We start from the raw sequence: 19,537 nt of genomic DNA, 5'->3' as shown, positions 1-19,537 counted from the left end.
GAAGCCTGCAGTATATTGTTATAGGTTTCAGACTGTATGCCAATACCACTGGTGCCATAACACTAACAAGCGCTTATTTAGTCACTCTCCTCACAGCAATTATGCCATTATGCTGTTTTAACGGCTCTCACTAAGCGCAACATAACTGTATATGTGTTGTACTGTAAACAGGACCTCTGGGTATTTTAGCATATTTATTGCTAAGGATGTTGTCGATTTCATCCCTACAACCTGTCACACCCCTTAATTAGACACAGAAACTGGGTTTGTCCAGTAGTGCTGCTCCCCTGCCATCAATACAGGCAAGAAGAGCGTGTCCTAAACGCTTGCCAAAGACTTCTAAGGTACGGTTGCTCTGTTCTGGTTGTTCAGTATCAGCCAAGTGCTGCTTGGGAGAGAAGCAGTGTGAGACCAGAGAGGAAGGGAGGGGAGGAACGCTGCAGTCTAATACTGTATAATACAATTTAGTAGGAGCACTTCCATAAAGATGGTGAGTGGATCCACGTGGGCTGGCTAACGACAAGCACAGCTGCATCTGCAAATTTGTCCAATCCCTCGGCTCAGTTGAAAATGATTGTCTGGCCGTCAGTTAGTGCTCCTTAGGTTCGGGGTTTTTGCTGGATGTGCCTTCTTAGCTTGCAAAAATTCTCTGTTTTTCTTTCGGGTAGAAAAACACAGGATCTATTCATAGTCATTTTCAGATGACATTTGGCATCAACATGTCAATAGAGAAGTAATATATTCATCCAGCGTGATGTCTGAGGAGCGGTTTCAAGATGGGAAACAGCTTTTCCAGGGGTAGCACAGACACTGGCTTTCACAAACTGTGGTGAGATGTTTTTTTGTGATATCAGATTACAGTATGAAATAAAAACTTAATCAACAAGTTCACCCACATGCATCACAATTTACCAGCGCAGTTACAAATTAATGATGTGGTGACGTCATGCCATTTGGAAGGCATTAGCTTTCCATCTGTAAAGGAGACTTTATGTTTAAGAGTGTCAAACTTTAAGAGGGATCTGTGACTTAACAGATGTCCATTGATTCCATTTATAGATCATGCAAGGCCGGTAAACTACAGTGAAATCCATCTTACCATGTCCCTTCTTCATTAGTTCCAACAACGCTGGGGCTTTTCTTGATCAGTCCAGGAGGTTCAGGGAGTCTCTGCAGGTTAACGTGAGGCGGTCAGTCGGGGTTCTTTAGTTTCACACCCTGGTTTTTTTACTCCGGGAAAGCCTGGAGGGAAACAGAGAACTAGCGGGGCTGTTCGGGAATCCAGTGACACTTTAGGAAAACATGGTGTAAAAATGGATGGGAACACTAACTTCTCCAGACATGTGTTTATAAGGCCTCAAAAGGAAAGGTCTCACTGTGACGCTGTGAGGAAGCAAGAGGCAGCAACGGAGGAAAGAGAAAATGGTACAGATGGGACTGAAAAAGAAAAGGACATTCACAAAAGAACAAGGGGGATTAAAAAAAATATCCTCTCTTCTGCCTTCTACTCTGTCTTAGTCGCAGCCTAGTCATATTCTCTTTCAGACTATTCATTCATCCATCCCCCTAAATTAACAGTTGTCAGATCCCTTTCACTGCAGCGCTGATTGATGACCTCATCTGGGAGTTAACATGACACACTTTGTGTCAACTTTTCAGACTGCGGCACTCGAGCTCTGTATTGTCTTAATTCCTCAATACCTTGAACTATTCATTACTTTGCCGCTTATTGTTACCTGAGCTCTCAAAAACTCGACCCTCTGCCACGCAGCATGTGGCGAACAGGCGAAGGCACTTAATACTTTTTGGCTAAGTAACAGGTTATAAATACTGTCAAATGCCTGGTTCTATTATCCAAGAGGTCCCATGTTTAACTCAGTAAGGTTTCAGTAAGGGAGAGGCTGCGGTTGTGCAGTCCCGTTGTTTCTCAACACCACCCACACCGTCACGGTGTTGATGAAACTACAGAGCTCTGATTGATGACTGCAAGTTCACTCCGGTGCTCTGGGGTTCATCTATTGTATGTGGGTGTCCTCTGAGCCAAACTTCTCATTTCCTGCAAGAACACAAGGGTGACGAGTAAGGCGTTTTTTTTTTTGTTTTGTTTTTTTTCTTTTCTTTTGTTCTTTCAGGTTAAAATATTCACTATATATCAATACAGTTTTTATCTCATCTTTTGTATTGTCTACTTCCTCTCCCTAATGGATTCCTATGGCTCCTATTCGTTTTTAATCACCACTTTATCTGTTATTAAGACCAGTCAGCAATCAGAGTTTGGTCAGCAGAGGATTTTAGTGGGGAAATAAAGCCTTTTTTTATGGCAATATTGTTGACATGCCAAGTGAGTTATGAAATCCAGCATTGTTTCAGCATGGCTTTTCTGAACAATAAAAGCCACTGCGGTTGGTACGTGGTTTGGTGCAGGAGAGGTAATTATCCATTAGATGTGTCAGATCTATTAGATGTTCTCTTAATGGTCAGCTTAAATGCATGCCTGGGTTTTTTGTTTTTCCTGAAAGACTGCACATAATGACAGGTAACGAGCTCTCATACATGACCAAAGTAATGGTATGAAGTAGCAACAGCTGCAAATCAATGAACTGTATCTTCACCATCCCGGGCTACTCCTCAATTAGTTCCTTATTAATCAACATTCTTGCAATAGTATGTACAACTAATGTGTCACAATTTTTACTGCATATATTTAGGTTGATCTGTTTGAATAAAAAAAAAAACACACATTTCAACAAACTAAAGCTTTTGTGACTCTCATTCCCATATGTGAGTTTCAGAGCAGCAAACTTTTCTCACACTCTCCACGATGCTTAATCCATGTTTTTTCCTGTCTTACATAATTTTCATACGTTCTTGGTTAGCTGAGTGGCAGCAGGAGGGCTTGGTCTTCACCAGATAATGAACAAAGCCACAAATAATCCATGATTAGAAATCCATGAGACCAAAGAAGCATACTTCATGAGTCAAATTCTTAAAACTACTCGTAATTCAGGCTTTATGGCGCACACTTAAGACTATTACAGAAAATGTGGGAAGAGAAATTACAGTTGTAATCAATCACTTTAAAGGGCACTCTTGTTATGACAGCTGAGGAAACTGCAAACATTTACATTGACTTTTATTTCTTCTAGAAAAACTGTTAAGTCTAATACCACTTCAAGACGAAAAAAACGGCATGATGAGTGAGCATGATTCATTATGAGAGTATCGAGACGTCTATTCCCAAGTAACTTCATCTAGTCTGGGAGTTTATTCAGAAAATAACTGTTACATATTATTAGAGCTGCATACCTTTTTAAATATTTACACAAATTAACTAACCAAATATCTCAGGATCAGTAATACAACTTCCCACAACCAAAGTCTTGTTACTGATATTTTATTTATTGATTTAAGTTTTTTTTATGGTTTATATGTAAAAATGTAATCTGCAATGTAACCAATAACTGCTGCCAGATAAATACAGTGGAATGAAAAGTGCAATATATCCCTCTGAAATGCTCATGCAAAGTAAAAACACCTCAAAATTGCACACAAGCACAGTACTGGAGCAAATTCACCCAGCGACTTTCCACCATTGTAAAGTTTTAGGGATTATTTTGATATTGCGCATCATTAAATTATTCTTTAACAAACTCTGTCATTACATTTCTCTTATTTATTATTATTTAGATGATGACGTCATACTTGTCAAACGGGAATCAGGTGGTTAAAACTGATGAAGCAACATGCATGTGATATTGGGGAACCACATGGCACTATATCAGGTCCCATACTGTTTCTTCGCTGCATTAATGGCTGTGGTTCCTCATGTAAAAAGATGATTTTTCCTTTCTTAAAAAAAATATTGTTTTCATTAATTAAACTAATTTCTGCCTCTAAATTTTTTTTTATCTTACTGGCTGCAGCTCTCTCAGTGAAGAGTGAAGTTATTATTAATATTCATTCATGAAATGTATTTCTTGAAACCACCATTATGTTCAAACACATCACAGGCCACGTCCAATCATTTGGCTTTAAAGATTGACAAAAAACTCCAAAACAATTATGTCGCTCTTTTACTTTTTGATCTACAGCCAAGACATAAATTACCTAAATGGCACTGCGTTGCCAGACTCCTCTCACAAAAACCCAAATGTTAGCAGGTCCTTTATCCTCACTTACAAAGTCTTATGTTTCCTCCCATTTCAAAGAGCATATTTCAGTCTTAGTTCCTCCTAATTCTGTCATTACTTGTTGTTTCCACCATGAATTGTCTTAATGTCCACCAGATTGTTCAACATGCTTTTAACTGGTAACTTTGTCTGGTTAAATATTTGAGGCAGAAGCTGTTTTGTACAAAGCTGTAGAAAGACAAAGAGAAGACATGACTAGAGTCCCCCAAAAGTAATGACAGACATGATTTAATGAGACTTTCAGTTCTACTTAATTTAAGCTGTCAGCTCTTCAGTCACCGCTGCTGGTCACACTGTTCTCGACATTTCTCTTCCACTAGTTCCTTATTAATCAATAGGTACATGTGATGTTATGTCTCCGTAGACAGCTCTCTCCATTCCCCTCCATGTCAGTGATACTGCACGTATCTGCTGTGCCCTGCTCTGTTACTGCCAGACCGCACAGCAGAACCTCTTTCAGTCAGGCTGCTGTGTTAATAGGTGAAGTAACGGGTAGAAAATGGGATTTCTGTTAACACTGTAAAGACCACTGTGCTGCCCACTGTTCTGTTCTGTTCTGTTCTCCCCGTGTCTGCATGGTTTCCTCCAAGACAAACACTAGATGAACTGGAAACTCTAAATAAATGGCCTGTAGATGTGAATGTGAGTGTAAATATGTTTGTTTATGTGTGTTAGCCCTGTGCACAGCCTCCATTGGGATGGGATGCGCTCTAGCCCCTTGCAAATCTAAAAGAGGACGTATCATGCACATTTCCAGGTCTGTATTTATATTCTGGGGCTCTACTGGAATATCTTTGCATTATTTACAGTTTAAAAAAACCTTATTTATCATAAATGGTAATGGTAAATGGACTGCATTTATATGGCTCCTTTCTAGTCTTCTGACCACTCAAAGCGCTTTTACACTAAAAGCCAAATTCACCAACACATTCATACGCTGATGGCAGGAGCTGCCATGCAAAGTGCCAACCTGCTCATCAGAAGGATTTAATCATTCACACGCACATTCACACGCCAATGGCACAGCCATCGGGAGCAATTTAGGGTTCAGTATCCTGCCCAAGGACACTTAGACATGCAGACTAGAGGAGCCACGAATTGAACCTCCAATCTCCCAATTAGTGGTTGACCTACTCTACCTCTTGAGCCACAGCCACCTCAACATACTGGTCCATTATGCAGCCCCTCAGTTCAGCCTCTGTCTGAAACAGGCCATTTTAGCTCCTGTCTCTTTAAGGCCCCCCTCCCGATGAGCCCACTCTGCTCTGATTTGTTAGCTCCCAGAAGCTGCGTCTTGGCAGACTTCTGCCGGCTCTGGAGGCTAGAAAAACAAACAGTAGTAGTAGGATTTCACTTCTTTCTCTCGTTCTTTACTGGAAATGGAAATTTCTCAAATACATCCATACATACTGGGGCCCAAATTAGATCCAAAGTATGTGAGTGGACAACATGAACAACAAATGAAACAACCTTTGCAACAAAGGCTGTTTGTAGGCATGCATGAACAATCTGACGTAATCATGAGGATGAAGTTACATTGTAAACGAAGCGTTTGGAGCAGGTTGCAGCCCTGGATTTTGACTTGCAGGGAGCATTTTTACATACGTACACCGCAAGTTTTGGACCTTTGACCATATTTAACATAGACATCTGACATTATAACAGTATAAAAGTATCGCAAAATGCATTATATGTCCCCTTTAATAAGTGTTGGATAGATGAATGAGGTTTTGGAGATGAAGGGGTGAACCCTCTCTGTGGTTCTTTTACTGAGCAACAGAAGAGGGGTGAAGGGGGTTATAGTGGTGGAGGGATTTTATAACTAAGACAAGCGAGACAAAAGAGTTCAATTCCCATAATTACCAATAGGGACAGGAAATTGAATGATTATCAGGCATGTTCTTTGTTCCTGATCCTAAATTGACTTATTAATTCCTTATCCAACAATGCTGTTTTTTAATAGAAAATTGGCCATTGAAAGTCACGGATTTTCATTATTTGTTTGTTATTGTCATTACAGAAAGCAAATCCCCTGTATTTTGCTCGTTCTTTCCTTTTCAGGTATTAAAAATTGGTGGGAGGGAGGCAAGTCGCTTTAGGCCATCTCCTATTCTCTGCCTTTATGAATGATGACTTTCCCCAAATAGAGTTTATTCAGAGAAGAGCAGAGAGAAATGGAAATAATTCCTTTCACGGTGAGACAGCCATACTTTATTGTCTCACTGTAATTGTCTCGGCCCTAACACATGCAGGAGATAAAGCTTTATCATAAAACTGATTTCCAGGTCCATCCTTTCACTGAGGTGTGCTGTGGAGCAGAGCGAGCTGTCTGCTCACTGTCACCCACACATACTGCTTGGTGCAGATGCAGCAAGACGTGCTGTGGGTACCCAGCATCTCCAGCCCTGAGGAGCAAGGCTCCATAGCAACCCAACCCCTCGCTGGCTGCCATCTATCTTATATACAGGCAGCTGTGGCTCAGGAGGTAGAGCAGGTCGTCCACTAATCAGAAGATCAGCGGTTCGATCCCTGGCTCCTCCAGTCCGTGTGTGTGTGAATGATTAGAAATTCTACCTGATGAGCAGGTTGGCACCTTGCATGGCAGCCTCTGCCGCCATCATATGAATGTGTGCGTGAATCGGTGAATGTGACATACAGCGTCAAGCGCTTTGGGTGATTGGAAGACAAGAAAGGCGCTATAGAAATGCAGTCCATTTATATCTCCAAACACATCCCTCCCTTCTCTTTCTTATCATGAATTCCTGCATATTAACAACTCCTTATTCATCAGAAATACTCCAGCTGCTGACTCGCTAACACATCTTCCTCACAAACCTACCGAGTAAACACACTTGGGGATCCCACCTATCCTTTTTTATGCATGCATCGGATACTCAGTATTCATGTGGCATCGAGCTGAAAGCATTTTAGGCACTGCAGCTGCACCAGCAGCAGCAGCAGAGGGCAGAGGAAGAAACACAACAGCTCTGAATGTATTCTTGTTGACAAAAGTGGAGTCCATTATGAGGTGAGAATGGCAGAGCAATGAGGAAAACTTGATTGTTAAATCCATTTTTACTTAAAAGTCAGATTCTATTTGTTCGCCAGTCAATGATCAGGAGGCATTCAGTGTTTCACTTCATGTAAGTGATATCAACATTGCTCTACAAAGCTGAGTTCAGTGTAAGATCTCTTTACCTAGCCCCCTTTTTTTTCTAGAAAGCATCAAGAATGTCAAAAGGCTAGTGTGATGCCTCTCTGATCAGCGTCAGATCCCCCCGAGGTAGTTTCCTCATCACTGGTCATCAACCGTGCTGCCGAGAAACGTCCATATCAGCCGCCTGTATGGGAGGGGAAGCTTAATTTGTCCATGCAAGTGGTTGCATATATGTTTGTGTAAGAGCTGTTTATCTGTTTGTCATATACAAAGTCTCACCAGGATGAAAAGCCGAGATGATTAGAGGGAAGAAATCATTCCCAAGTCTCGCAATCAAACCAAGTGGCACCTACCGCGACTTGAAGTTGAAGCCAGTGTGGAAGTACCTTAAAGTGCAATGTGACCAACAGCTGCCAGATGCCGACTTCAAAGAGATCCCTGACTCCCATTCAAAAAGCATCAATTTCTCTCTAAAATACTAAGTCAATTATTTTTTTCAACGAGTCATTATGGTCTCAATGTCTAAATTCAGGCTCTCTTAATAAATGTGCTGGTGGTAATTTTGGAAATTATTGCTCCCTTAATAAGATTTGAAGTCTTATAGTAGCTTTGATGTCTGATGTCTGTGGGCGGTGATTGACAGCTGTGATTAACGGTTCACTCGCTTACTGCTCTCCTCCGCTGTGGGACTCGCACAGAGTCGGACTATTGTCACAATATTTCGATAAATTTAAATTTAATTTAATCATTACGATACCTGCCCTGTTAGCACAATTTAGCTAAACTAGCTAACGTTAGCCCGAGTGTGCCCTGCTCAGTATTCCCAGTAAATTAGTGTTAGCTTCCGGTCCGAGGTAGCTGGGCGTGTTTCCAGAGTATAAAAGACAACACCTTGTACTCCTAATTTGGAAGGTCATGGCTCCAAACGGAAAAGACGGTGCCAACCATAAGCTGCAACTCTGGGCTTCATACAAGCTCCAATGCCAACCGTTGGGTGACATAACACCTCGCTATGTCCATCTTCATATACAGTCTAAGAATCAAACAGTGGAGAATAGTTTGTCACACAAAGAAATACAGTCAGTTTGTTCTGTTTGATTATTTTCATCTTCTTTTTATTAAAACTAAGCTCAAAGAACATGAAACCAGATGTCCCAAATTGGTACAAACTAGACTTTCTAGGTATCACAGACACTAACATAAAAAACAAATTAAATACTAATTGTATGGTTGGGATTAAGTGATTAGTGACTTTTTAAAACTGGTGGTTTCATGTTCCATTTTGCTGAAAGGGACTGCCACTTTTGGGTGGTGTCACAGATAAACATATGGTGAACTGCTGTGTGTGTTGGCTAAATGCTCCACCATAACAAAGAAAAGACAGTTTCAATAGTTTATTTGTATTGCTCAATATCACATGTAATGTTTAATTGTTTTTATGAGCTGCAACAACTGCAGCGGTTTCCAGCTCAACTCAAACCATCTGAGCTGAAAACTGTGACTCTTCATAGATAAACAATTAAATATGACTTTAATCCAACAATAGGATTATTATAAAAAGCCCAACATCTGTATATTAAATCTAGTATTTCAAGCTCCAGAAAAACAAGTGGAAGCAACAGGTTCACTTCATTTGCAAGCTGCTGGTGTAGATTTCCGACTGTTAGCGGCGTTCGGTTGCGTGATGCTTGAGGCACAGGCTGGGTATGGATCGGATTACGATTTTTAAATGTAATTTATTAGGAAGTTTCTGTGAGAAATGCCATGAGAGAAACTTAAGTTTTTGTTATGTTCACTTGCCATGTCTTTTGTAGTGAAGAAGAAGAAAGAGCTACGTTTTTCATAGCGAGGTAGTGGAGGTGGATGATGGCGCAGAACTTTTAATGCTTTATTTGTCATATACACAAATTATATTTTTTATGAAATGCAAAGAGAGCCACTAAGTTTATTGCTAAAGTGTGAAAAACTAAGGATCAGAAAATGAAATAAAGTAAGTAAACTTGTGCTTCAAGTAACAACAAGCTCACTTTTTCAATATTTAACCAATGCAACCATCTTTTCCTAACATTAACTAAATGCTTTGAGTTAAATAAATATAACCAAAAGAGTGAATTTTGTTTTGTAAGAGCAGATATCATGGGGGGAAATTCAATTACAGTGAACATTTAGCAACATTTATGACTTGGCAAAAAACTAATTTTCCACATTATGTTGTTGAAAAAACAAAATCTGAGTAGCATTATGCTTTTTTTATTTGCTTTTCCTTATATAGCACTGTATTTCATTCAAATTTGAGTTGCTAAGTTAATGTTTGATCCCTCTACTGGAATATATTGAATTGTGTTCTCTGTTTGTGTTACTGGATGCTTTTTCTATTGAAATGACACATTCTCTTCTACCTTGTTTACTCTGTGACAATGTATTCTACTATATTTTTAAGAAAAATGAATTGTACTGGGCATAAAGTGGATGCTGCATACATTACAGTGATGTTCTCGCTTTAATTTCTCTCTCTCAGAGGCTGGAACGAGAAAAGAGAAATAAAATCTAACTCTAGCCTGAAATTATTCATCTCTATCTTGATATGAGGCGACAGTCAAGTTATGGATGTGGGCAAACCGAATCCAACTGAATCTTACTCTAACATTTCATTAATCAGCTATGTTGTCCGCAATGCTTTGTAGCAGAGCGAGAAATAACTAAACCAGATCCATGCATGGAAATCCATTGAGCTGGTACATCAGTGTCGAGCAGAGGAATATTTGAGGTTTTCTAGTCAATCTTAACATTTTTAAAAAAAAGTTAAACAAACAGGAATATTTGAACTTGGCAGGGGAGTGTGTTTATCTGGTTGATCTCCTGTCATTAAAAGAGCATAACTTTATTATACAGTGTAGCTGACTACAAGTCCTTTTCTATAGCGAAGGTGTAAATATATGTAGGGATCTGTATACATATGGATTTGATTTATGAATTTGTACGGAGCTTAAGGACTGTGTAATACCTAGAGAGTCATATTTCTAGACACAGAGAAAACACTTTGTCTTTTTATTCTCTTTGTTTCCAGTCTTAGAAGTCCCTGAGCAACAAGTGCAATGTGATAAATTTAAGTCTGACTGATGAGGGTTTTGCGGTGGGGTGTGTTTGACTTGTTGGACTGTGAGTGAGGTGTTACAGGATAGGGCTCCCACAGCTGGCCGCCATCACCCTTAAAGTCTATTTCTTCTCTTTTTATGTAGCTCCAGCCTTAGCTCATCTTTCTTTTTACATAAAACCAAGTTGGGACAGGGTGGTCCCCTTTATTTTTTTACGTGGGATGCAGGCAGATGGGTGAGGCCAGGGGATGGATTGGTTGATTTGTTAACTGCTGCTGTGTTGGATGGTTTCCTCATGTGCCCCACACGTGATCCTGAGCCAGTTTCCAGGCCTGTATCCAGCTTTTGCTGATTTCTCGCCCTACAGAGACCTGTGCAAAAACACTGATAAAAACACACCAACAGAAACACAAACACTGTAACATGATAAAGATCTCGGAGGGGTTCTGGTTTGTTGAGCGGTTCTGCAGCTGTGTGTGCGTGCGTGCCGTGCTCCTCTGTGTCTTGTATATTTATTTGTTAGGTGTTTCGACATCACAATGAGGAGTTAACCCATTTGGATTTGATTGCAGACGTTCACAGACTCACTCCTTCCTCCCCATTGTGGAAAAACATCATTCTTTGGAAATATCCTCCTTAGATCACGTTGAGAGCAGATGTACTGTAGACTGACTGACTGAAGCAGCAGTCCAAAACATCTCAATACAGATGTGTGCCAGTGTTTCAGCAATTTGATTTCGATCCAACCTGTTCTGCGTGTACGGAGGAACTCTGAGTTTAGAGGTGCAACATGTAGTGTTTTATGATTTAAAAATGAAAACCATATTTCTCATAAATCCTGGTGCTTCCTGTCAAAAGGGACGTAAGGATTTCACCTCCCCTCCCCTGTTGTCACTTCAGTTATTTCAAAGAGAAAATGAAAGGATGAAAAACGATCAACAGGCCGTATCATATTCAGACAGAGCAAGATAACGCTGATAACGCTGATAGAACACAGCTGGAATATTGTGGCTGGAAAAAAGGTGAAAAACTGGAAATCTATGTTTCAAGTATTGAATCTGCTCCAATCAGTTACATCCAGACTCAAAAAAACATGTCAACACATATTAAAATGTACAAAGAGTATAGTGAGACAGCTACATAAACTACTAAGATAAAAATTTATCGATCCCAATGATTGGATATTTAGCTTTACTGGCAAAGTCACAATTGTTTGGAGCACTTTGAATTTATGGATTAACAACGGGGGGAGTGGATTATACTTCAAGAGTAGTTTAAAAACATTTTAATGCATTTGCAACAAATGGGAGTTGTTTGTCATTGCCTTCCAAAACAACTCATATAAGCGTTTCCCAACCTTGTCTCCAACAAATATTTTTATAATGCTAATGTGCAACAGGAAAGACTTTTTAGAAGAAATGTAATAGCACCAGAATTATGTTTTTCATCAACGTAATAAGAAAACAAAGTCATGTGCTTTATACACTCACCATGCACCATCTATTTCTAGGAGACATGACTGGCTTTTTCTGATCCTGGTCCCTTATCAGCAGGATGACATTGTTTGTCATTGCCTACCGAATATGACCATTACAAAAAAATGATTCATATGACTGCCACCGCTGCGGTTTTCCTTTTTTAGACACAATCATACTTTAATGATAGGGAGAGAGCATAGACAGGAGGCAGAATATGAGCAGCAGTCACATGTGTGTCAACCATCTAACCTAAATTCACATCCACCTTTTCTCCTGACAAACAAAACATATAATTCACATGATCCTTGCCAGGAAAATTTGTAGGCATTTGAACAAATGACAGATCTGTTTTTCTGGTGAGGACGGTCTCTCGTTTGACGTGATCAAAACTGAATACAGCTGCCTGTCGTCCTCCATGAAGTAGAAAGCCATAAACTTTACAGAGGTACCTTTTTAAAGCCTACAGCAGCGTTTGACACTCAGAAGACAGATTTTCAGAGGAGTATTTCTTTAAAAATGGCTTTCTGATTTATGTCATAAACAATCTTTTACAGTCATTTGCCTGTAAAGAAATTAGACACTGTGTAAATTTCTGCACAGCAGGTGCTGATGGAGGCTGTCAACCCTTTCAGCAACAGTCAGACGGAATAAAACAGTCATTTATTAATTTCAAGCAATAAGCAATAAAACAGACAGTCATATTTCTGGCTGAAGACGACTGAGCTCATTTGTGATTCGATGACGTTGTTTTTGAGTATATTTTAATGTCTTTACTTTTCCTACAATGGGCACGTCTGTTTCCTTTTATCTCTTTAAGACCTCTTCTCTTCCACTTTTCAGCTTTCATGCAGTCTTGATTAATCTTGACAGAGGGGGGGGGAAAAAACCTAGTTTGATTAGTGTCTCCGTATAAGTGCACCCTGCTGATCAAATTAAAATCTGCAGTCTATCTGTCACCCCCATCTTGGTCTGGTATGCTGCATTCAGGCTCTCATATGTAGAAACCAGTCAAGGAGAAAGTGAAATTGTAAAGAAGCATTTCACACTTCTAATTTAGTTTTGCTTTTGCAGAAGTACTTGTCTACAAAAATCAGTCAAGTAAAAGCTTAAGTACTCTTGTTTTAATTGTACTGTTTTTTTTTGCAGCAACGACAGGAGATGTACTATACTTTATTTGATGACTCTCCTCCTCTTATGACATTTCTGTTTCTGTGGAGGATTTATCGCCAAGGATTCATCTCTGACACGTAACAGGAAGAAAACCCCGCTGGACCTCAGGATGTTTAAGTGATGATAAGATTGCAGGGAACCACACTCCGATTCCAATATACCCTCACATATGGTCTTAATTGTGCGATTGCTCACTTCTCCTCACTCTTTATTGGTTCTTCTCACTCTATATTACTCTACTACTTCTTCTTCTTCTTCTTATTCCACACTCCATATGTTTTTTGGACCTTTGTTTATATACCATCATGCAATACAACTCCAGCGCCCTTTAATACGATAAGAATGTCAGAGCCTTAGTTTTTATGCAATTAAAAGTGTAAATATGAAAATATGAACTCGCTTACTGTTTGCTGTGTTACATGTTAGACATATGAGTCATAAGAGCCACCTTAAAAGAGGAGAATCCATTTCTCATGAAAAAAAAGTCATCTTCTGCCTTCAAAGAGTAGTATACCCATATAGTCCAATGTTTTAAGCTTATTCCCTGAGGTTGTGAGTTCAATGCCTGTTTCAGAGCAGCACTCAGTAGAGTTAAAGGTGAGACACGCAGGTGCTCCCAATCCTCTGATTGAGCACCGATCCCACCTGCAGGCAACATTAGTCTTGTTAGAATTTCAATACCGTTCAGCTTCCAGTAATGCAACGCAATCTATTACAGCTTTCAGCAATCACAGGCAATTTCATCAGAAATTGCATTTTCTAGTTTTTTCACTGTGCTTTGGCTGCTGGTCTGCCACTCTGTTCTCTCTGGTGGCAGCATTTTATTTTCATTTGCTTGAGCTCACATGCACAAATACTTTTGGGTGTTTTTTTTGCAAAGAGGGGGGAAAAAAACTAATACAGATTTTCTTATACCTCTGCAACTGAATCTGGATATTTCCTACAGACTGGAGATTTCATTTTGACGTCTGCACTTTGGGAATAATTTGAATAACTTAAAATGTTTATCTATCATGATACAAGCTCACTGAGGTTTTTATAACCCTGATGTCATGTGTCGATCGGAAACCTGATTTGATTTCATTCATCAACTTTATTTTGAAACATGTATAAAAGAATAAAAGATAAACAATAATAAACAATAAAATTTAAGATAAGCAACAAACTCTCAGTAAATGAACCAAAAATACCACGTTTGAAAAGGAGCAGGAGGAAGTTAATACTTATGATTTCCTGCTCTGTCTCTAATGTTCAGTTCATAAACTGCATAATATAATGTGTGTGTATATATATATATATATATATATATATATATATATATATATATATATAGTGTTTATCACACATCCGAATACATTTATCTGATGATCAACAACAAAACAACAATAACCGTATCCACCATGACTGTCAAAGTCATGAGAGAAGCAAAGCCCCCTCTTCATCCCTGTAACGCTCAAAAACAACATTTTTTGTGCCTCTTTTTGAATATATTTACACTTCTGCTTTCTTTAACTTCTTCCTCTAACCCATTCCACAAATTCACCCCACACTGATTGATTGATTGATTGATTATTGAATTACGGTTAAAATCATAATTCTCTGCACATTAAAGATAACACAAACTGGAGACATAATGCAATGACATCTCTGTTTATTGTATTATAGATGTTCATTTCATTTGCACACATTTTTGTCTTTTTTTTTTTTTTTACATTTTATAGTGTACTTTTGTATCTTGTATCAACTCTAAGAAATTCACATTTACACAATGCATTTTACATTAGTAGGTAAGTACAGTTGACATTCAGCTTTTTCGGGAGCAGGTCCTGAACTATCTCTCTCAGGTATGTAATAATGCTATGACAGAGAATCACAGTGAACCTCCCCACAGAGTTCATGTTATGGCAGATTACTATTGTACATGTCCTGTTACCTCTGAAATGGAGGTACATGATGAAACTTACCATACATGCAAAACCCCTGCACAATAGAGCTGATTTCTATTGACTAATAGCATATGTGAGATTTAGAGTAGAAGTCTCAGGTGACATGTACCTGTATATGATTTTGTAGTGCTACATGAGCCTTTAGTTGCCGGTATTTTATAGCATGTTAACATAGAGTATGGTGGCAACCTGTTTGTACTGTAAGTCTCTCTATATTGGTGCCAGGTTTATACAGTTTGTTTGAGTCTCCGAGGTTCATCTACATGTCTGACCTTTGTTTACTAAAAACCTTCATTAGCTCTAAAAATATATATAAAAATGCACATAAAATAATAAAATAAGTGGGGAAAAAAATGCAACAAAAATGTCAAGTTCTGAACTTAAAGACACCTGACACTGTACACAGGCACTTGAACTGTGGTACACTCTTTGAGTGCATTCATATTACATCTAATAAGTGCTGCAAAATAACATATCAGTTAGAAAAAATACTGATTCCAAAAGTGTAATACTATTCATAAGATAACCAAACAGGAAAATGGAAAGACAAAAGCAATTTACAACAACAGAATGAGGGCAAACTTAAACCTTATCCTTGAATGTGTCTTGCATATTTCTGTTTATAATCGGGTTGTACATTCTTTAAAATGTGTGTCTCACTTCACAAGCTGCTGCAGAAAGACAATAAGCTGGTTCAGGGTAGATGGGTGCGCTGCTGGAGCGCTGATTGGGCCTCAGGGGGTGACAGAGTTGAGGAGTATGATTTTTTTTTTTTTATTATTCTTTAAATCAACACTCTGGTCACTCATACTGTACTGTAGCAGCGTCACTGCCATAGTCAGGATCGGGATGAATCATACCCACTCACTCAATAGAGGAGCGAATCATACACTGTCGCTCTGTGTGTGTGTGTGTGTGTGGTCACATGTCCACACCACATGCACACGTCAACTGAGGAGTTGTGAGCAAAAACACGGCAGAGTTTTATTTGTTTCCCTTCATATCGCTGCAGTGATACAGAATGAATCACACGTGAGGAGACCACAAAGTTTAATCGTCTTGAGATGTTGGTGACGGATCCATGCAGCATCACACAGGATATAATGACTCACTCTCTGTCTTCTTCTTATCTTATCCACTGCTCGCTAAACTGTACATGCTCTGCTGACTATATCTTATGTCGCCTTAAAATTGATTCATTTCTGAATCATATTGGAATTTGCAAATATTTTCATCAACACCTATCTTTGTACCGTTTTCGTTTTTCAACATAGCTGCTTTATATCTGTACCTTCCGACCTCCTTACTGTATCATACATCAACAGATTGTTTACAGAAATCCTCTACGGATTTGTTGAAATTCTTATCATCATACAGGAGGGACACTGAGGAAATACATGCCCCTTTAGGAATGAACACTAAAGCGGTGCAGTCAAGCTCACTTCTTTTACAAGATATTTATGTCAGCTGCTTTTACAGTTACTGCGAGCAGCGGAAGTGGGAGGGAGTGAGGAGGGGGGGGGGGGGGGGGTAACATAAAAGTGATCCAGTGTGATAAAAGGTGCCACCCAGCCTTAGAAGTGAGCCCGGACTAAGTGCTTTTATATCACCATGGCAATATAGTAAATGTCAGCGCCCGCAAACTTGGATAAGGGATCTGTAATGTCACGTTGGCGCTTCAAAGAGGGCCGTGTCCCCCCCTTTTGCTGTCCAAAGCATTAATCCCGATGAGAGGCTGCTGAGTGGAGTGGAGCAGAGGGTAAATGAAGCTGAAACCCTGAGGTAATTACTACCTGCCTGTCAGGATGTCTCTCTAATGGGCCCTGTGTTGACGCGAGTGCCGCCGACGATGCATTATCACCCCGGCCGCTGTTTATCAGGCTCTATCACGCAGACAGAGCTGTATAAGAGCGAGTAGGTGAAGATGATGCTAGTGGCGGTGGTGGGGATAGTGAAAAGAGACTTTGCCTCAGAGGGGTGTCCCGATTTTCCACTCAGCAAGTGTAAAGAATGACAGATGGGATTCCTTGTTGCTATTTTTTCTTTTTTTTAGTCCTGAATCATTACAGTGTCTGTTTAATGAGCAGCACTGTCTGCTAGATCACCAATGACGTCACAGCTCCTTTTTTTTTTTTTTTTTTTTTTGCTCACCGGACTGCTTTGCATCCTCTCAGACGTGTCTACTCATCGCGGTGAGTCAGCAGAGCTCCACAGTCCAGAGATATTTCTCTCATGTTGCACTCCCAGGCTCCGGAGAGAACCGTGGAGGCACCATGCTGAATCAGCCCTATAACTTAAACCACAAAATGAAAAGTAAAGCACCCCAAACCAGTAGACAAACACTTGGGTGTGTAACATTATAAGCATGAAATTACTGAAACACAATCCCCAGAGGCGTTGTGAAGGGGTTTATGTCAGCGAGGGGGGATGTACGGTAGAGACTGAGGAAGGAGCATATCGCTGAGGAGAAACAGTTGATGAGCGACTGGACTAGACAATAATTGACCTTTCTTCTCATATATGAGTCACTTGCATCAGCCGGTGCAGCCAATCTCAAACAATGATGCAAACCTTTTGCAAGACAACACGCCATGAAATGCGTCCGTGGTAAATGATAAAAAGAACAAGAAACTTCAGAAGAAGTTGGGAATGACTCACTGCTCCCCCGCTGCGTTTTGTATCGCAGATAACGGCGGGGGTCTAATAGAGCGAATCCTATAGAGAGAGACAGAAGATTATCTGAGAGTGGGACACCAGAGAGGAAGATGTGAGAGGGAAAGGTTGCTGCTGCCTTTTTTTTTTTTTTGATGTGCAGAGAAAAGATAATGGAGGAGCTTTCTGCCAATTTACCTTTCAGACACATATGTTTCATGGTTAACGTTGATGGAATTAGAGGGAAAACGGAGAAAGGGGGCAGAGGATGCTAAGTTAGTGAGAATTATGTCATATGTCAACATTAGATACTGGAATATTCAGTTAATACGAGATGCACTGGCATATCTACGATTATGTATCTGCAGCTGAAGTGACATTGATACAGATAGTGGTTGATATTGCCGTAGAGGTCTAGTCCAGGCACACTGACAGATAGAGTTGGACTCTGTATGCAGGGATGAAGAATCAGTCTGTGGCCCAAAGGTGCTGGGAGGTCCATCCAAGTCAAGTCTTTCTCCTCTGTGGCCAATTCAGATATGAATCAGAGTCAGTTTTTCTTTCCTGTATGGACCCCCTGCTTTCTTTCTGGACCACAATTCAGGTCCCCGCTCTCTTCTCTCCCTGTCTTCAGCTCTGACACCTCCTCTTCCTCCCTTCTCTTCCTCAGACTTCAGGGGGAAGAGAGTCGGGCTGGGAACCGCCGTCCACCCTCACCACTGCAGAGACAAGGTAAAAGGAGAAATATGTCAGGCTCTGGGAAGAAGACACACAGGTGATTTGTGGTGATAATTAAATAGTTTGCATTTATTAACAAAAACCTTTCTTTCTTATTCACACAATTATACATATTCTCACTTGTACCGACACTTGTCTTCTTGTGTTTCCCACTGAGCAGTCCCTCGTTACTAAATCCTCTGATTAAGGGCACCTTGAGTGTTTTCCATTTAATTTCCTCCCCACAAAGATTTTAGCTTACCAGCTATCCAACAAATTACCAACATACTGTATGCAAGTCTCCCTGCATGGAAAAACTCTTAAATCCCTCGAGCATCGCATTCCTCCCTGCAGGGGGCCCTGTGGTGTCACTCACTCATCCAAACCTGGAGTCATTAGCAGGACGAGGATGGGAGACAAATGCTCTCTTTTCCCACAAACCTCTTAACCTGTTGTCAATTGAGGGAAGCCATGGAAACGGCTCGGGAATGCAGAGGCGTTTCTGAGAGGACCTCCGAGTCCGGTGGGTGTTTTCTCGTCTTTATCAATGCATCCTTGTGCCAGGGGAGTGTGGTACAAGAGGGTTTATTTTAAAGCTTTAGAAGAGAGGGTTTCTTTTGTCGACTTCCTTATAACGTCATACCTTCCTTTTGTTTTCATTCTTTCAATCCCTGCAAATCTTTTTCCACACACAGTGCTCTTATAACTGCACTGAAATTGCTACGTACACCCTTCCTCTCTGCTTCCTCTCACGCTGATTCTATCCAGTGAAGGCAACAGTCCATAGCACTCTTCTGTCTCTCTTCCTGTTTAGACAGACGCTCTACAGTCATATTCAGTGACACAGAGCAGAGACACAGCACAGCCATCTGCAACACGTGCAGGCATACGCACAGTGGCTTGCACCTGCACTTTTAGCTCAACACAATCATTTCTGAACAGGCATTGCACCTCATTTTAGAGGCACCGGTGATAATAATAGCCACATGGCTATCCGATGTTTTATAGAGTCCAACCTCATTCCAAGAATCAATACCTGCTGTCTTTCACTGAACCAATTCAATCTGCTCTGAAATGTGAACTCACAATCACAGCGAAGCTTTGTTACCGACTTCTTCTTTCTTCTTCTTTT

The 19,537-nt window shown here is 40.2% G+C and overlaps 1 protein-coding gene across 1 annotated transcript in view; it reads right to left on the bottom strand.

Moving 5' to 3' along the window:
- Positions 1-14,724: 14,724 nt before the first annotated feature.
- Positions 14,725-19,537, bottom strand: part of ngfra (nerve growth factor receptor a (TNFR superfamily, member 16)) — a 31,317-nt gene continuing 26,504 nt past the window's right edge. The window contains exon 6 of the mRNA XM_044332504.1: positions 14,725-18,407. Within this exon, the coding sequence (XP_044188439.1) occupies positions 18,355-18,407 (53 nt within the window). The 3' untranslated portion in view covers positions 14,725-18,354. The remainder of the gene's footprint in view (positions 18,408-19,537) is intronic.

Source organism: Thunnus albacares, chromosome 17 (genome assembly GCF_914725855.1).
Source record: "Thunnus albacares chromosome 17, fThuAlb1.1, whole genome shotgun sequence".
NCBI lineage: Eukaryota > Metazoa > Chordata > Actinopteri > Scombriformes > Scombridae > Thunnus > Thunnus albacares.
The sequence above is the reverse complement of the archived record's forward strand: the minus strand, read 5'-3'. Positions and strand labels throughout refer to the sequence as shown.